Source organism: Pieris brassicae, chromosome 3 (genome assembly GCF_905147105.1).
Source record: "Pieris brassicae chromosome 3, ilPieBrab1.1, whole genome shotgun sequence".
Classification (NCBI taxonomy): Eukaryota; Metazoa; Arthropoda; class Insecta; order Lepidoptera; family Pieridae; genus Pieris; species Pieris brassicae.
The window spans coordinates 15987985-16003436 of record NC_059667.1 but is presented as its reverse complement, the minus strand read 5'-3'; the positions used below and the strand labels follow the sequence as shown (position 1 = coordinate 16003436).

Here is a 15452-nt window from a genome sequence, read left to right as displayed (position 1 = left end):
TTGGTGTTAATAAAACTCAATTTCATTCAATTCGGTTTTATTTATTTGGTTCGGAAATACCTATAATACTGATAGCGCCTTGAGGCAAATCACAAAGTTGGAACATTACATCTCCCTAATAGTCAATAAATACAATAACCCTTATAATAAAACAATATTGGAATGCTTATTGGTGGGTAATATTAATATAAATAGTACTTTATCTGTTCTCAGTCTGGCGTTTTAACCACTGTCATCTGTTTTCGTTTTTGGTGTCATTCAATGATAGGGTATTATCCATAAAAAATTAAATCATTGGATCTCCTGATAAATTAAATAGATTATAAAAATTAACATTTTTCATCTGTGTCAGTACTCTATAATTGAGAATAACTATAGCGATCCGATCTTCATATATTGAATTTTTGTATCACTCGATACTAAACAATATCAGCGCTACGTTTATTAAAACATTGTATAATTATGATGTCATACGGTCGTCGTCTAAGGTCAAAACCCAATTCCGAACTCGATATCGCTATCGCTATTCGCTATTAGAAGTAAAAGAGTACCGACGCAAAAACGCGAATTAATTATCATTTTATATTTTTATATAAAATAATAATTAATTATTTTACGCACAACGGACTGAGTCGACCAACCATAACCATATAATTAACTGAAAATATAGTATAATACCCTATTATGACAAACCTACCTCTTTCTTGATGTCAATTTCATTAAATACTAAACATCAAAGACAAAAATATCACCTTAAAGACATTAATTATTTATTGATAAAGATGAACAACGCTTATAATAGGTAATTAATGAATCTTATCACAATTCTTCACAAATTCTGTGAAATCGCGATAATACGTCGATAATAATCTTGCACAAAGACAAGTAAACACGATTAGACGATTAAAAAGTAACATTATATATGTAGTATAATTAATTTCAGAAAAGTATTGCTATTTTCTACCCTTTTAACATGCCCAAAACCTAATCTAAAGAAATTCAAATTTTTAACATTAGTTAAATTTATCGGCATTACGCATTAAGTACCATCAACACGAACAATACGTAAAATCGATAAGTCGTAAACGATATTTTGTATAGAAATCTTGAGCGACCCATTCGTATACGTTACCGTAAAATTTACGTATACGAATACGAAACAAATGTAACGTTCGTGCTAAGGCCTCCGAAATAAATTCAAATCCGGAGCTCAAGGTACTATACTATAGAGAGCACATTAAATATGTATTAGAAAGTAATAAACCCTGAAAATATTTTATTTGAAAAGCTAAAAATTTGTGAACTTTCCTAATCTATATTCGAAAAAATAGCCTCTTAATACTGTGTCTATTATACGGAATTGTTAATCTAATTTAATAAAATATTTCTCTGAACTATTTTACATCAAAAATATGTTATTTAGGGAAAACTACTGTAGCGAGCCAGTTCGCCGACTAGCATACCTTCGTCCTTCATTGTAAGCTAATCACATGGGTGGTCATGATGACGCATCGTATGATCCGTGGACCTTTACGTCATGAGTGGCGAAAACATTTGCCTGATCTATACGTCGTCGATAACGCTCGTGTACTCGCCGGCTAACTGGCTCGCTATACTACAAAACATCTATAAATTTTCTGATTTGGCACTTAAATACCATAAATTATTAAATTTACTTTACATATTTCGAATAATTAATAATGCAAATGTGATACTTATGGACAATATGCAAAGATGTACATAGATATTTGGTGTTACTTTCTCTATCAACACATAGAATATGTAGAATAAGTTTACTTACAGGTAAATCTAGAGGGCGCCACTTTATTCTGCTTATTATTATTTTCTCTTTAGCTTTATTACTTCACCAATATTGATGATGATTTTTCTCTATACGAGCTTATTAGTAATACGATAAAATATATTCTATGGCTAGCGCCTCTAGCGGGAAAAAATGGCAGTAAGATTCGCTATTTGATCACAACATTTTCAACATTTTACATATTTTTTTCATCAATAATAATAAAATAAATGTCTATGAAATTTTATAATAAATTAACAAACGAAAATGTCATATAAACTCTTTGGTAAACATTGTGATACCCACATATAAATAAAACAAAAAAACAATACACTTTGTGTTAAACAATTAAAAACTAATTAATTCAACATCATTGTAAATAATCAAAAATTTTGTGCGAGAAACATTTAACCAATCGATTTAAAATAAATCTTTTGTACTTTTGTTACAACAAAAAACAAATAAATTCGTTCGTAAGAATTAAATTCGAATTAGGGAAATTCAATTAATCTTCCTCCGATTCGGTGTCCGAATCCGGTATGGTATTGAACCAGTTCTCCCAGTTCGATGGCTGACCCATCGGTCGTCTATAATTGTAATATTTAGAATTTAGATACCTTTAATAAATTATTGAGGAGTGTTCGCCTAATGGCGTATGTGTGCGCCTCTCAACCCTCGGGTCTTTTGAACCACTGAGCACCAATACACTTTTTTCTATATAACGTACACCGTACTAACAACTCTCTAGTACGGTAACGGTGACAAATATCGTAAGGAAGCCACAGTACACCCAAAAAATTCGACGGAGTGTGTCACGCACAGAACGCACGCACGGCTGATCACCTCGTATCGCATATTTTTTATAATGGTACAATATAGTATATTTTAAGGATAATTGGTAAATAAAAAAAAAACCTTCAGCACCGGTACGCATGACTACTAATAGCAATATCGAGTTCAATTTTGAATTTTATACTGATATCGCAAATTCTCTTAGAACTTCGAAGGTCGCACTAGGGATCATATACGACACAGAGGACCGGCGCAATAGTTTTAGAATTTATTGATTACTGCCATACATCTCCTTTAGACTTGTAAACACGTCCAGTTCTAAGCTCGTTTCCAAGCCGGATGCGAGTCTCGAGTACATAAGATCTAGGAAGTACTCACTCGTGCCTGGTGACGGGCTGTGGCAGAGTGGCGGTATGCGGAGGCGGGGGCGCGGGGGGAGGAGCCCGGCGCTGCAGGGTCTGGGTGCCGCAGCCCCAGCCTTCGGGCGGCTCCTCCCATCTGGAATCAAATATACGTTGGTGTTTACTACTTTAAAAAAACCAGTCGCGCTAGAACATCTAAGTTTTCTGTATTTATCTTGAGTTTTTTAGAGGCAACTAGGTCAGCCGAGGATTTCTCTTTGTCAAAGGCATCGTAAAATATGCAAATTTATCATTAAATTTTTGCGTTCAATTATTGAAAATTGACGATTTTTGAATGAGCCTTGTACGAGTACTTAAGCATTTGCGTGATAGCCCATATAGTATGAGTTATGTAACATAATATATTTTTCACTGATTCAGTATGGTGTATATACTGTGTATATAGTAGTAATAGAAATTATAGACTATGACCAAATTCACATTATTAATACTATTAATAAGGGATAACGCCTGCGTATAATTGAATGAAACATTTTGTGCGTATTTGAAGTCAGTTCATTCATTTAATTTTACGTGGCAAACACTTTTTATCAGATACAAAATTATTATAGAACTTAATATCACTAATGAAAATGTGAAAGTCGATTCAATAAAAATTGTCCCAAAATAAAATGCTGAGATGGGCCATTCTATCGGTATTCTCAGACCGAAACCGAAAGTTTCATAGAGAGCCATCACGGAGCAGTTTGGTTACATTATTTCGTTCTTAATTCAAATATAACATTTTGAGATTAGTACTATTAACGTATTATTGTCAATCAGTGAAATACATTACCCAGTGTCGGCCGTGGCCTTGCAGTTCTCACACTCGCTGCGGTAGTCGTCGGCTTCTTCCTCCCCCGCACACCGCACTGCCCGACCCGAGTAGCTGCATCCGCACGACGGCTGAAAAAATCATTTAATCATTTAGGTAACACAATGTACAATTGTGAACGTCAAGACATACAAATTAAATGATTCTAATTTTAAATTTTGGCCGGCAACGCACTCGCGAGCCCTTTGGCATTGAGAGTGTCAAAAAAATTACTGCCAGTTCTCAAAAAAGGGCAGGGAGCAAGGGCGTAGAACGGACGAGAAGAACTGGCAATAAACTCTCAGCCACTTTTTTCAATCGAAAATGTTTTTGTTTAACAACATTTTTGTAAGGAGCTGCAAGCATTACACAATGTTCCATCAATAATAATAAAATATATTAAAGATGATGAAATCGGAGCACGCGTGGCACGCTGACACTCTCGTGGGAACGACACGCAAATACATAGTCCTCTGTGGGCCTCGACTTTAGAATCGCCCCGCGGCTTAAAAAAAAAAGAAAATACTATTCCTGTTAACCAATTTACAAAGCACTATCAGAACTAATATACCACTTTCACTACAACTGTGATACTTTTGACATTCAACACCTTTTGTCTCTATTCACCGTGACCACGCACGCTGTAAAGCACGCGAAACGTCGGAAATAATTATAACTTCAATCCGTTGAAAAAGTGTTTTATTTAAATGTGTAAAAGTTATTTTAATAAAAGACAATACTACTATCAGAACTGACAAAATAAACTGATTTAAGTCTTCGTCCTAATGTCCGTGTTGTATGAATTATGTGATGTGAATAACAGACAGTTATAATAAATTATTCAACAGAAACTTTTTTTTTATTAGAATCACAAAATTAGAACACACATGATGTATCAAACAAGTAAAGCGTACACGCACAATGCAGACGCGATAATATGCGAATAAAAGTTATTTAAATTTAAACACCTTTTAAAATTCTAATTTATCCCTAATCCTAATTGATCAAACATCAAAAATGTTATTTTTTTCATAGGAACTCTTAATAATAAAATGGGTACCAACATACCTTATCCACAGTTAGCGGCAAAGTACTTTGTGGAGCCAAAGCACTCGATTTCGGAGTCGCGTCTGTCGGCTGAATAGGGCCATGAGAAATTGGCGAGGCATGGGAGTTTGGCGGTGCAAGGATAGTTGGTGGTGTGTGGATAGTTGGCGGGGCATGCATAGTTGGCGGTGCATGGACAGTCGGTGGTGCATGGATATTCGGCGGTGCATGGATATTCGTCTGTGCCTGGGATGTCGGCGGAGCATGGGAAGTCGGCGGTGCATGGGAACTCGGAGCTACATGGGAAATCGGAGCTGCATAGGAAGTGGGCGGCGGTTGAAAAGACGACGATTGCAGCGGCGGCGGCGGCGCTGGTCTTGCTTTTCCACGTTCTGAAACCACTTGTTCTTCACTGTGCGCACGAGATCGGCCTCCAGATTTGACACTCCTAAATTAATACGAAAAAATTATTGTTTTCAATTTAAATATAATATGAAATAGACACAGTATTCCCACAATTAGCGATGTTACTGCGACTATATTAATTCTAACCCACCCCTAAAAATATTGTCAACAAAGTTCTTGTTGGAAACGTAATTGAGGTACACAATTAAAATAAATACTTACACAGTGTCGTCTAAATTTATTTCGGTGTCAGTAGTGGAGGCGATATTAAGATTCCTGAAATTTGGGAATAAAATAATTAAAAATTATAATTAGTCACATTTTTCTAGTATTTCATTTATTTTATACAACAGTATGCAAACGGACAGGTGGCTTCCCTGGTGTTAAGTGATCACACTGCCGGACGGCTCGCTATTAAGAATAGCTACGTTTTTAAGGACCCTTAGTAGAGTTGGTTCGGAAATACTACAGTGGTCAGCCGGTTCAACATAGAGGTGGGCCGCGTAACTCCGTTAAAAAACACTCAGTTCTGGAACGACCGCCTCTTGCCCGTTTGCCTCCTATTACATAAAAAGAAACAAAAAAAAAACGGACGTCGACATCCAAGAATAAAACTCATCTGGACGTATGAATCCGAACAACTTCTCTGAACACTACAATGTAAATGAAAGTAAAAGATGCAGAGAACCCCAACATCTCTAGGTAACGCTAAGAGGACATGCCGCTCAGAAAGTGACTGGTCGCGATTCGAATCGTTCTTCGTTGAAAACGGTCAAGTGAAAGGAGCTGGTACTGTTTATAGCAGAGTTATTACACCTGTTGTAATTCCTTTGTTACTGTGAAACAAACACACAGCTCACATGAATAATTGGTAACACTCTAAAGTCCTTAATCAGGTAATAAATTATACAAAGTACTTGTCCTTATACTTGAAATAAGTAAAAAAATAACGCATTTCATTATTTTGAATCACATGCAATTCTTTTAAATACATTTTTCGCTTTAAACTATAAAATTACCTGGGCACACTCCTAGGGTGTGCGTGTGTCTGCCTGTCAATCCGGTCAATCCGTTCATGGCGATCCCTGGGTGGCTCGGGACGATGGAAGGATCGGCGCACATCTCCGCAAGCTCGCTCGCCCCGAGTAAAACATTCTACTGCGCTCGTCTCGCTGGCCGTGGATATTCGCGGGATGGTACGGTGACTGCAATTTTTAGTACAAATTATGAGTTATCAGAGTTAAAGACTATTGTGGTATATGAACTTGTACAACAATAATAACGCAGAGGTGATGAGAGCTTGAAGGAACTGATCGTGATCACAGAAGGCAAAAGATCACGCGGCCGTTCACCAACCAGATCGAGCGATGAAGTGAAAGACTCATCGTCTTCAGAACTGTACACTGTCATAGGCGCTGGACGGAAACCAGTGGAAACAGACAGTCCGCTCTAGATGCTTCCTTGCTGAACGTGTTCAGCGGTTCAGACGTGAGCTGCCGATAAAAGAGAGAGACAACAATAATAAAGTCTTATTAGGCCATGAAAGTGGTACTCAAGATGGATAAAAGAATTACCAAGAACTACACAATCAATTGTATATATTGGTTTATTGTTATTGATTATTCAATGAAACTTTTTAGATAAGCACACAATTTTGCAATGAAAATAGAAAATAAACTGTATATGGGATACATACAGCGCAGTGTGTGTGGTGTAAAAGCCGGGAACATTATGAGGCCTCTCTCGATCGTAGTCTTCACGCGCAAGACTCAACGCACGATTGCTTATCGTGCCCAAAGATCCAGTCAGACGAAACAGCCCTGACAATTGTAAATAATAGAATTAGTAAGTAATTGAAATAGTAAGTATGTATTTTTTGCCGTTCCACACTGACATACGAGTTATCGAGATTCCACTGTAGTACCTATCTAATAGCAATCCATTCGTATTATCTCTAACTTTATAAAACTTGAAATTTAAGGTAATAAACGAAGCATAAAAGGATCTGGCAGTATTTTGAGATTACTGCAGTATTTTCGTGCCAATCATAATTATATTTGTTTTTGATGAAATTGGTTATATTAGGTTGGGGAAAGTCTTTTCGCATTATAGTACTGTAATATAATACTATTTGTATCTGGCTGGTTTTGGTATCATTAAAAGATTAAATTTTAAAGAATATAATTTCAAATTCTAAGAGGTCCAAGGTAAAAAATTCAGCGCAAGCCGCAAAAAAATTGCGATGTTTATGGACCTAGTGCAGTGTCTGTGAGATTAACACAAATTTGTTTTAAGTGTTTTCAATCCGGAAATTTTGATGTCAAATATGAACGTCGCTCTGGTCGCCCTATTACGGATAAAATGGATGCCATTTTTGAAAACGTGGAGCAAAATCGGCATAGCTGAAGAACTGGGAAATTACCACAAAATAGTTTTGGAGCATTTGAAAAAAACTGCGAACACAAAAAAGCTCGATATTTGGGTACCTCACGAACTCACTGAAATAAACCGTACTCATTTGTGATTCTTTGTTACGTCGTAATGAAACCGAACCATTTTTGAAAAAGCTGATAACTAGTGATGAAAAGTGGATCACGTACGAAAAGAACGTGCGAAAAAGGTCGTGGTCAAAGGCCGGTCAGGCTTCACAGACTGTGGCGAAACCCGGGTAAACTCGCAACAAGGTGATGCTGTGTGTGTGGTGGGATTAGAAGGGCATTATTCATTATGAGCTGTTATCACCAGGCAGGACCATCGATTCTGAACTCTTTTGCAAACAACTGATGAGATTAAAGCAAGAACTTGAGAAAAACCGCCAGAATTAATCAACATAAGGGGTGTGGTGTTTCAATCTGATAACGCTTGACCTCACACATTTTTAGCCACTCAGCAAAAATTAGAGCTTGGCTGGGAGGTGTTAATGCATCCGCCGTATAGTCCTGACCTTGCATCTCCAGATTTCTAGCTGTTTCGGTCTCTTCAGAATTCTTTAGGCAGTGTCAGGTTAACATCACGAGAGGACTGCCAAAACCAATTGTCACGGTATTTTGATCAGAAGCCCCAAAATTTCTATAGCAATGGGATCATGTCCCTATCTACAAGATGGTAAAAAGTTATCGAACAAAATGGTACCTACATACTTTAGTTAAATGTAAATAAACTCTATTAAAAAATGTTGTAAATTTTCTTAAAAAATGCGAAGAAACTTTTTCCCAACCTATTGATCAATAACAATATAAATAAATTAGTTATGAATAAATAATTATCGAGTCCCAAGTAGAAACGAACATATGGCAGTTGACTCAGTTTCTGTGTTATTTCATAGAAGACATCTACCGTATTTTGAAAAATCAGAAAATTGTTGATAACTAACCTATACTTAATAATAGGTAATATTGTAATATTAGGTCCTTACATATGAAATTGGCGTTTTGTCGTACTGGCCACTTTGACCTCAAATACCTCCTCTTTGGTTAGGAATTTCAAATTCAAATTTGTACAGCTATTTACTCATGTATTTGTGCTTCGATGACCGTCATTCATTTGTTTTTTTTCTTCTGTTTTTTTCTGTTTGCGTCACTCATTTTACAAAATGGAAACTTAAAGTATCGCATTATTTACGAGTACGAGTTCCGCCGTGGCACTTGTGCTGCGGAAACGACTCGAAGGGTGAATGATGTGTATGGCGGTCATGTTGCAAAAGAAAACACAGTTCGTTTTTGGTTCCAACGTTTTCGTTCTGGAAATTTCGACCTGCAACACAAGCCCCGTGGACGGCCTGAGACCCAAGTTGATAATGAAGTAATTGAAGGCTATTGTGGAAGCGGATCCATAGCAAACCACGTCCGAGTTAGCTGCAGGCTGCGGTGTTAGTGATAAAACTGTTTTAATTCACTTGAAGCAAATTGGGAAGATTAAAAAGCTTGAAAGGAATTGACTGAAGCAAACCGGCAAACGCGCGTCGACTGCCGCGTTACATTACTGAACCGGCACAATAATGAAGGTATTTTAAACCGCATCATTACCTGTGATGAAAAATGGATTCTTTACGATAATCGGAAGCGCTCAGCGCAATGGTTGGATCCTGGCCAGCCAGCCAAATCCTGCCCCAAGCGAAAATTAACCCCAAAAAGTTACTTGTAAGCGTTTGGTGGACTAGTGCCGGTATTGTTAATTGCAGTTTCTCAAATCTGGCCAGACTATTGCGGCTGATGTCTATTTTCAGCAATTGCAAACCATGATGGAAAAGCTAGCGGCTAAACAACCTAGGCTGGTCAATCGCTCCACGCCACTGCTACTTCACGACAACGCTAGACCACACACTGCACAACAGACGGCTACCAAATTAGAAGTGCTTCAATTGGAATGTCTAAGACATCCTCCGTACTCCCCGGACCTTGCTCCAACAGATTACCATTTTTTTCGAAATTTGGACAACTTGCAAGGGAAAAAATTTCACTCTGATCCAAATCGCCTTCACAGATTTTATTGATTCCCGTCCGACTGGTTTTTTTAGTAAAGGGATCAATGAACTACCTATGAGATGGCAAAAGTGCATAGAAAACAATGGTTCATACTATGATTAATTAAATAATAATATATTTAAAAATATTCGACTTTTTGTTCCTCCCATACAAAACGCCAATTTCATATGTAAGGACCTAATAATTAACTATTTTAAATTTGAAGAAGATACCTTTGTTGTTGTAGAAGTAATACCATTTATTGCACTAAAAACTATTTTTGTAGATGATCGTTTGTTCTTGCTACCGTCGATGATAGACTTAAAATGTTTTTATTAGATTGAAAAGCACCATTTGTAATACTTTTTGTTTGACAAAAAGCAAGGTCTGATAACGTAAAGTTTTTAAACTCTAAGGGTTTTTTGGTTTTTCGCTTTACATGTGTATCTTTAAATATCTTACCTCTGCCAATAGGCGGAGCCAAAGGATGATGCGAAATGATGTTGGTGTCTCTTGCTTCTGGGGCATGTACTGGCTGAAGTAAGGGAGCTGTGAAGCAGCTCTGTGTATTGGGCAGCTAGAATTTAAATTTTGACATTATCAAGAACTTTTTTTGTACATTTTAAGGAAACATCAAAAAGTACTATAACATGTCCATAGTACTCTTAGATAGCATAATTCAACTTAGTTGTTCCGTCACAGCTAAAATATGAACCAGCCTCTTATTTAACTATCTTCTAAGCAGCTCACCTGAGAAACAGGCCGTGTGAGATTTACATATCCATGTCCCATACACTGCATGGAATCTTCAGATCTTGCAATAGGTTCCAAGTTATTAGAATATGCTGACCGCATGAGTGGATCACCAAATCTAAAAACACCTTTATTTTTTAGTTGTATTAAAAAAAATGCTTTGATGATTATATTATAAATGGGTACAAACCCGATTTCATTCCTTATTCATTTAGATTATAGACACCCTGATGTGAACTTGCAAAATCTAGTCTATATAGATATTATTACCGTATCTGATCTGAGCGGCACTGTGCCATGGCCTCCTCATAGGGAGGTGGTGCTTCACCTCGAGGTAAATAATGACCTGGAGGTTTCCATGCACCTGCCACTGGCTCACAAGCTCCACCCATACAGCCCATACTACCACTTATGTACCTGAAAACACAAACATATGACGAAAAAAAACATAATAATTAGAGATGTATGATGAATAGTTTGACTAAGACAGTACAACTAAACAGGTAAAAGATGTAAAATCTCTTTAAAGTAAATATTTCTCGACTCAAGAGAAAACTCTTCAGCTTTTCTATTTGAAAATAGTATTGATTTTTCAAATGGTGTTTGTTCCCTTTTTATCAATATGATTAGTTGATTTTATCTCATTAAATGAAATTTCAAATATTTGTAGACCATACCACCAACACCACCAGCTGATATTAGTATTATATATTTTATTTTAATAAGGCAGAATTTTTTTTATTCATTAAATTTGTGAACATTTTGCTGACAAGTAATATTAAAATTTATGTAATTTAATTAAAAGAAAATTAAATATTACCCAATACTAGTTAAACTTCCTCTATCATCAATGTGTGGTGGGCGACGTCGTTTCTGTTTCCGAACTCTATAAACTGAAAGGGCAATAGTAATCAAAACTATGCCCCCAACACCTCCACCCACAAGTCTAAAATTAGCTTCATGGGCTTCTGAAGGCTTTACAACATCATCCAAACAAATGAATTCACAGCAAGTGCTTCCAACACGAAAGGAACGGCAGTCCTAAAATCAAACGCAACATGTGAATTATACTAGCATATCAATTTTATATTTACGAAACATTGTTATGTTTCCAGAAATACCTGTGGTGGCGAACATAAAACTGCTTTGCATACCCTGGGCAAGCCATTATCACAAATGCAAAGTGTACAAGTATCCGGACCGGGGATGTAATGCAAGCCGTTAGTCACTGTACGTCCATGTAAATCAGTGCACTCACCTTGTACTGCTATACCTTAAAAATAACGAAACTGTATCGACTGGCATTGCATTATATATTTCCGCCACTTATTTATAGAATTACAAAAACACTTACTATATTCAAGTAAAGCCACTAAGCATAACACAGCCTTCTCCAACATTTTAAATTGAAATCAAGTTAGCATTTTATTCGCCTAAGAAAATATACGATTTTGCTCAATTAATATGTTCAAATCAATAAATGTTCGTCAGTGGCAATCGGAACAAGAAACTCTCTCTATATAATCCCTCTTTGCCAGAATGGAGAAAATTATTGGTCATGCGTTTTGAATTTTGAAATTGGTTCCAGTATATAGCATGAGTATATTAATATAATAGGGAGTAAGAAGCTCCAGACATTAGACAATGCCTTCGACTTCCAAGTCAATTGATGCCAATAAAATGAACAACTTAACCAGTGATGCCAACCCCTATGGAATGTTCCCCTAGGACCAAAGTTAAATACTCTTAAATATGGATAAAAATCTCTAAACTAATATTATTAAAATGCATTCAAATAGCATACAATTTTGATCTTGGAATCTTATAGCTTTTGATATTTCAATTTCAGCCACACTTGTCGTTTAATACTTGGTTTTGTATATTGGTTGGATTTTATGCTTAAAATAAATTATATAGAATCGGCTGTTTTATGAAAAAATCTTGTATCCTCGTAAAAATTACCCCCGAAATAAACGTATCTTAGAAAATCCCCCCGGGATACTTTGTTTCCCCTTAAATTTGGGGTAAAATCTCCAAGTTGCCATCACTGACCTTAGCACTGGCTCCCCTCTACAACAGAGATTATCTTATTAACATTTTTGTTGATTATGGATACAAGTCTTTCAGTTGGACCTAGTTCTAAAATAAAAATTAAATTATTTAAAATATACGTTATTAAAAGTTTTAGTACACAATATATAAATAAAAAAGGTAACAAGCTTTTTCTTAATATTATAGTCCATATGGCGTCATGTCGTTTATCATAACGGCCCTTTTTTAAATTAAAAAGTATTCTTTTAAACTTTATTTTTATAATAAATTAGTTTTTAATCTATTGGCGTTAAGGTATAATGTCATGCTAAAATTAATTAATTAATAATTAACTTTTGGTCGATATACAGGGGCTGAACTCGAGAGGGCGTAACATCATAGTTAACATTAAAATACTCTACTATTTCGTAACAACATTAATATTCTCTGAATTTTTTTGAAACACCCCAAAAATATAATTTATAAAATTTAATTTCTGATTACCAATTACATTGATGAATATATTATAGTGTTACATTACAGATGAATTGTAAAAGCTCTACAAGTTAAAATGTTTTGCTTTTAACAGCAATCATTAGGTGGATATCTACTGCACTTTGTTAAAGATATATAAATGGCTGGTTTTGGTGATTATAACAATTATAACAGACCCTATGGGCTGGATCCTAATAGAGAAACGAATGATCTTTATGATACTCGTTATCAGCAAATATATGGGTATCATACCCCTTTAAATGAAGAATATCAAGGACCTCCTCTAGTCATGGATGACATTTCGGAAGAAGGTATATATATTAGCCATAGATGTATATATAAGAAATTTCCATTACTTTTTTCAGTTCTAATCATATTGTATAATATTTTAGAGAACAATACATATGTAACTACAGCAATCAGCGTTGCAAGTTTGGTAACAGAAAACTTACTTAGCCATCCTTTTATTGTTTTAAGGAGGCAATGTCAAGTAAGTACTATAAGTATATGCATTAATAGAATATATTTATATATTTTGATAAATATTCCTTAATGTAAATGAAACTAAAATTACCAACAGGTTCATAATACTTTGAAGAACTACCACATTGTACCCTATACATTACTACCAGTGGTGGTGCGATTACACAGACGCCAGGAATGTACTACATTGTGGAAGGGCATTGGTTCTACTTGTATAGTCAAAGGCCTTAATTTAGCTATAGAAGATGTTATTTCAAAAGGAACAGGATGGCCAAAGTAGGAAATTAATTGGACAATACCAAATTGTTTTGTATTAATTTATTAAGTAAATATCGCTTTTTACTATTGGTAATATTACTTTCAGAGAAATAAGCAAATGTGGCTCTATTGTACAATTTCTTCAACACATGGCCCTAAAATGGTAAGTAAATATTTGTAGGTTCATATACCTAAGAGAAAAAAACTAGCTAGAGCTATTCTAGGAAATTGTACTTAATTAATATAAAAACTGGTTGAATACATTTTCAGTATTAGTTTAGCTGTAATAACTCCATTCTACTCTGCAAGTTTAGTTGAAACTGTACAGAGTGATATAGCAAGTGACAAGCCTGCACTTCTTGATGTGTTTAGAGAAGGTTTTATGAGAATCCTAGAATGGGGTACCCCCAGCCGTGGAAGAATGCTGCCTATTTGGGCAATTGTCTTGCCAACTGTAGCATTTGGAATTTCAAAGTATTTTGCTCAGTATGTATTAAAAACTTGTATATCTGCAATTTTTATCACAAGTTTTGAGCAATTTGTCTTTATAATACATCTGTTTTAGCTTAACTCTTAAGAGCATAACAGTGAGGGTACTGCAGTTTCAACAGAGACACAGACATGAGCTAAGTCCAACTTATGATATGAATAAGGCTAAAACTTCTAATCCACTAATAGAGGATTTAAATTTAAAGGCTAACATTTTTTCATTCATTGCCATGGAGATAATTTTTTATCCTGTAGAAACTATAATACACAGGTTGCATATACAGGTAAATAGTTTTCTTATTATAATTGTTTTGTAGTTCTATGCTCTTTAACTGATACTCCCTTGGGTAAAACTTACATTCCTTTTATGCCCCGGGTTGTAGTTTGCGTTGTCAGAAAGGTATATTGATTCTCATTGTACCTTATTACAAACTTCACTTCAAAAATAATTAAAGGTAGACAAGTATATATCTATTAAGTATTTTAAAGATACATATGTTACATTTTTAGCTTGTTATAGTAAGAGTTAACAACATTATTTTCTAATTTTCAAAGTGTACTATGATTGACTGCTCAAAAATGTTGTGACTTTTACTTATGACCAAGATTTAATACAAACAATTGGATTATCAATAAGAATATTAATATAAAAAAATTCTATTGTGACTTATGTCATCTATTTACATGCCTTTAAATTAGCCAAGACTTAACAAACAACAAACCAAATGGGCATCTAAGTGCAAAAAGAGAGTCCACACTATGTATGTTGTACATACCTTTAAATTTTATTGTGTTAAAATTTTTAATAACTTTTTATTATTTAAGGGAACCAGAACAATAATAGACAACTTAGATGCAGGTACAGCAGTTACACCAATCCTTACAGGATATGAAGGCTTCATTGATTGTTACAATACAACAATAACCAAAGAGGGCTTCGGAGGGTTGTACAAAGGTTTTGGAGCACTGGTGTTACAGTTGGCAGCTCATCTCGCCATAATTAAATTTACTACACTTGTTGTGTCTGAAATGTCCAACCTTTTAAAACCAGCAAACTCACCTAATTCTGAAGAGACTGTTAGTTCACAACAGAAGTATTTATTTAATTAAGAGCATATTCTAGGTAATAAATTTTATTTGATATTTAGTTTATGTGTTTACTACATAATTTATTCATTTTTATCAGTTTTAAAGCCCATCTTTATTTGTTAAATATTTGT

At 35.2% G+C, this 15452-nt stretch overlaps 2 protein-coding genes across 2 annotated transcripts; one reads left to right on the top strand and one right to left on the bottom strand.

Annotated features, from left to right (window-relative positions):
• Positions 1–30: 30 nt before the first annotated feature.
• Positions 31–12171, bottom strand: LOC123707378. The gene is made up of 13 exons (XM_045657387.1): positions 11831–12171; positions 11598–11749; positions 11297–11517; positions 10747–10893; positions 10474–10594; positions 10186–10300; positions 6957–7080; positions 6280–6465; positions 5483–5536; positions 4877–5303; positions 3791–3900; positions 2972–3091; positions 31–2388 (listed from the first exon to the last, which is right to left on the bottom strand). Exons 1-13 carry the CDS (start codon positions 11874–11876, stop codon positions 2307–2309), a joined length of 1905 nt encoding a protein of 634 aa, XP_045513343.1. The 5' UTR covers positions 11877–12171; the 3' UTR covers positions 31–2306.
• A 766-nt stretch (positions 12172–12937) lies between these two features.
• Positions 12938–15440, top strand: LOC123707619 (solute carrier family 25 member 46). Its single transcript, XM_045657848.1, has 7 exons — positions 12938–13313; positions 13395–13492; positions 13583–13761; positions 13850–13906; positions 14014–14229; positions 14309–14516; positions 15058–15440. The coding sequence occupies exons 1-7, from the start codon at positions 13142–13144 to the stop codon at positions 15340–15342; spliced, it is 1215 nt and encodes a 404-aa protein (XP_045513804.1). The 5' UTR covers positions 12938–13141; the 3' UTR covers positions 15343–15440.
• The last annotated feature ends 12 nt before the right edge of the window (positions 15441–15452 follow it).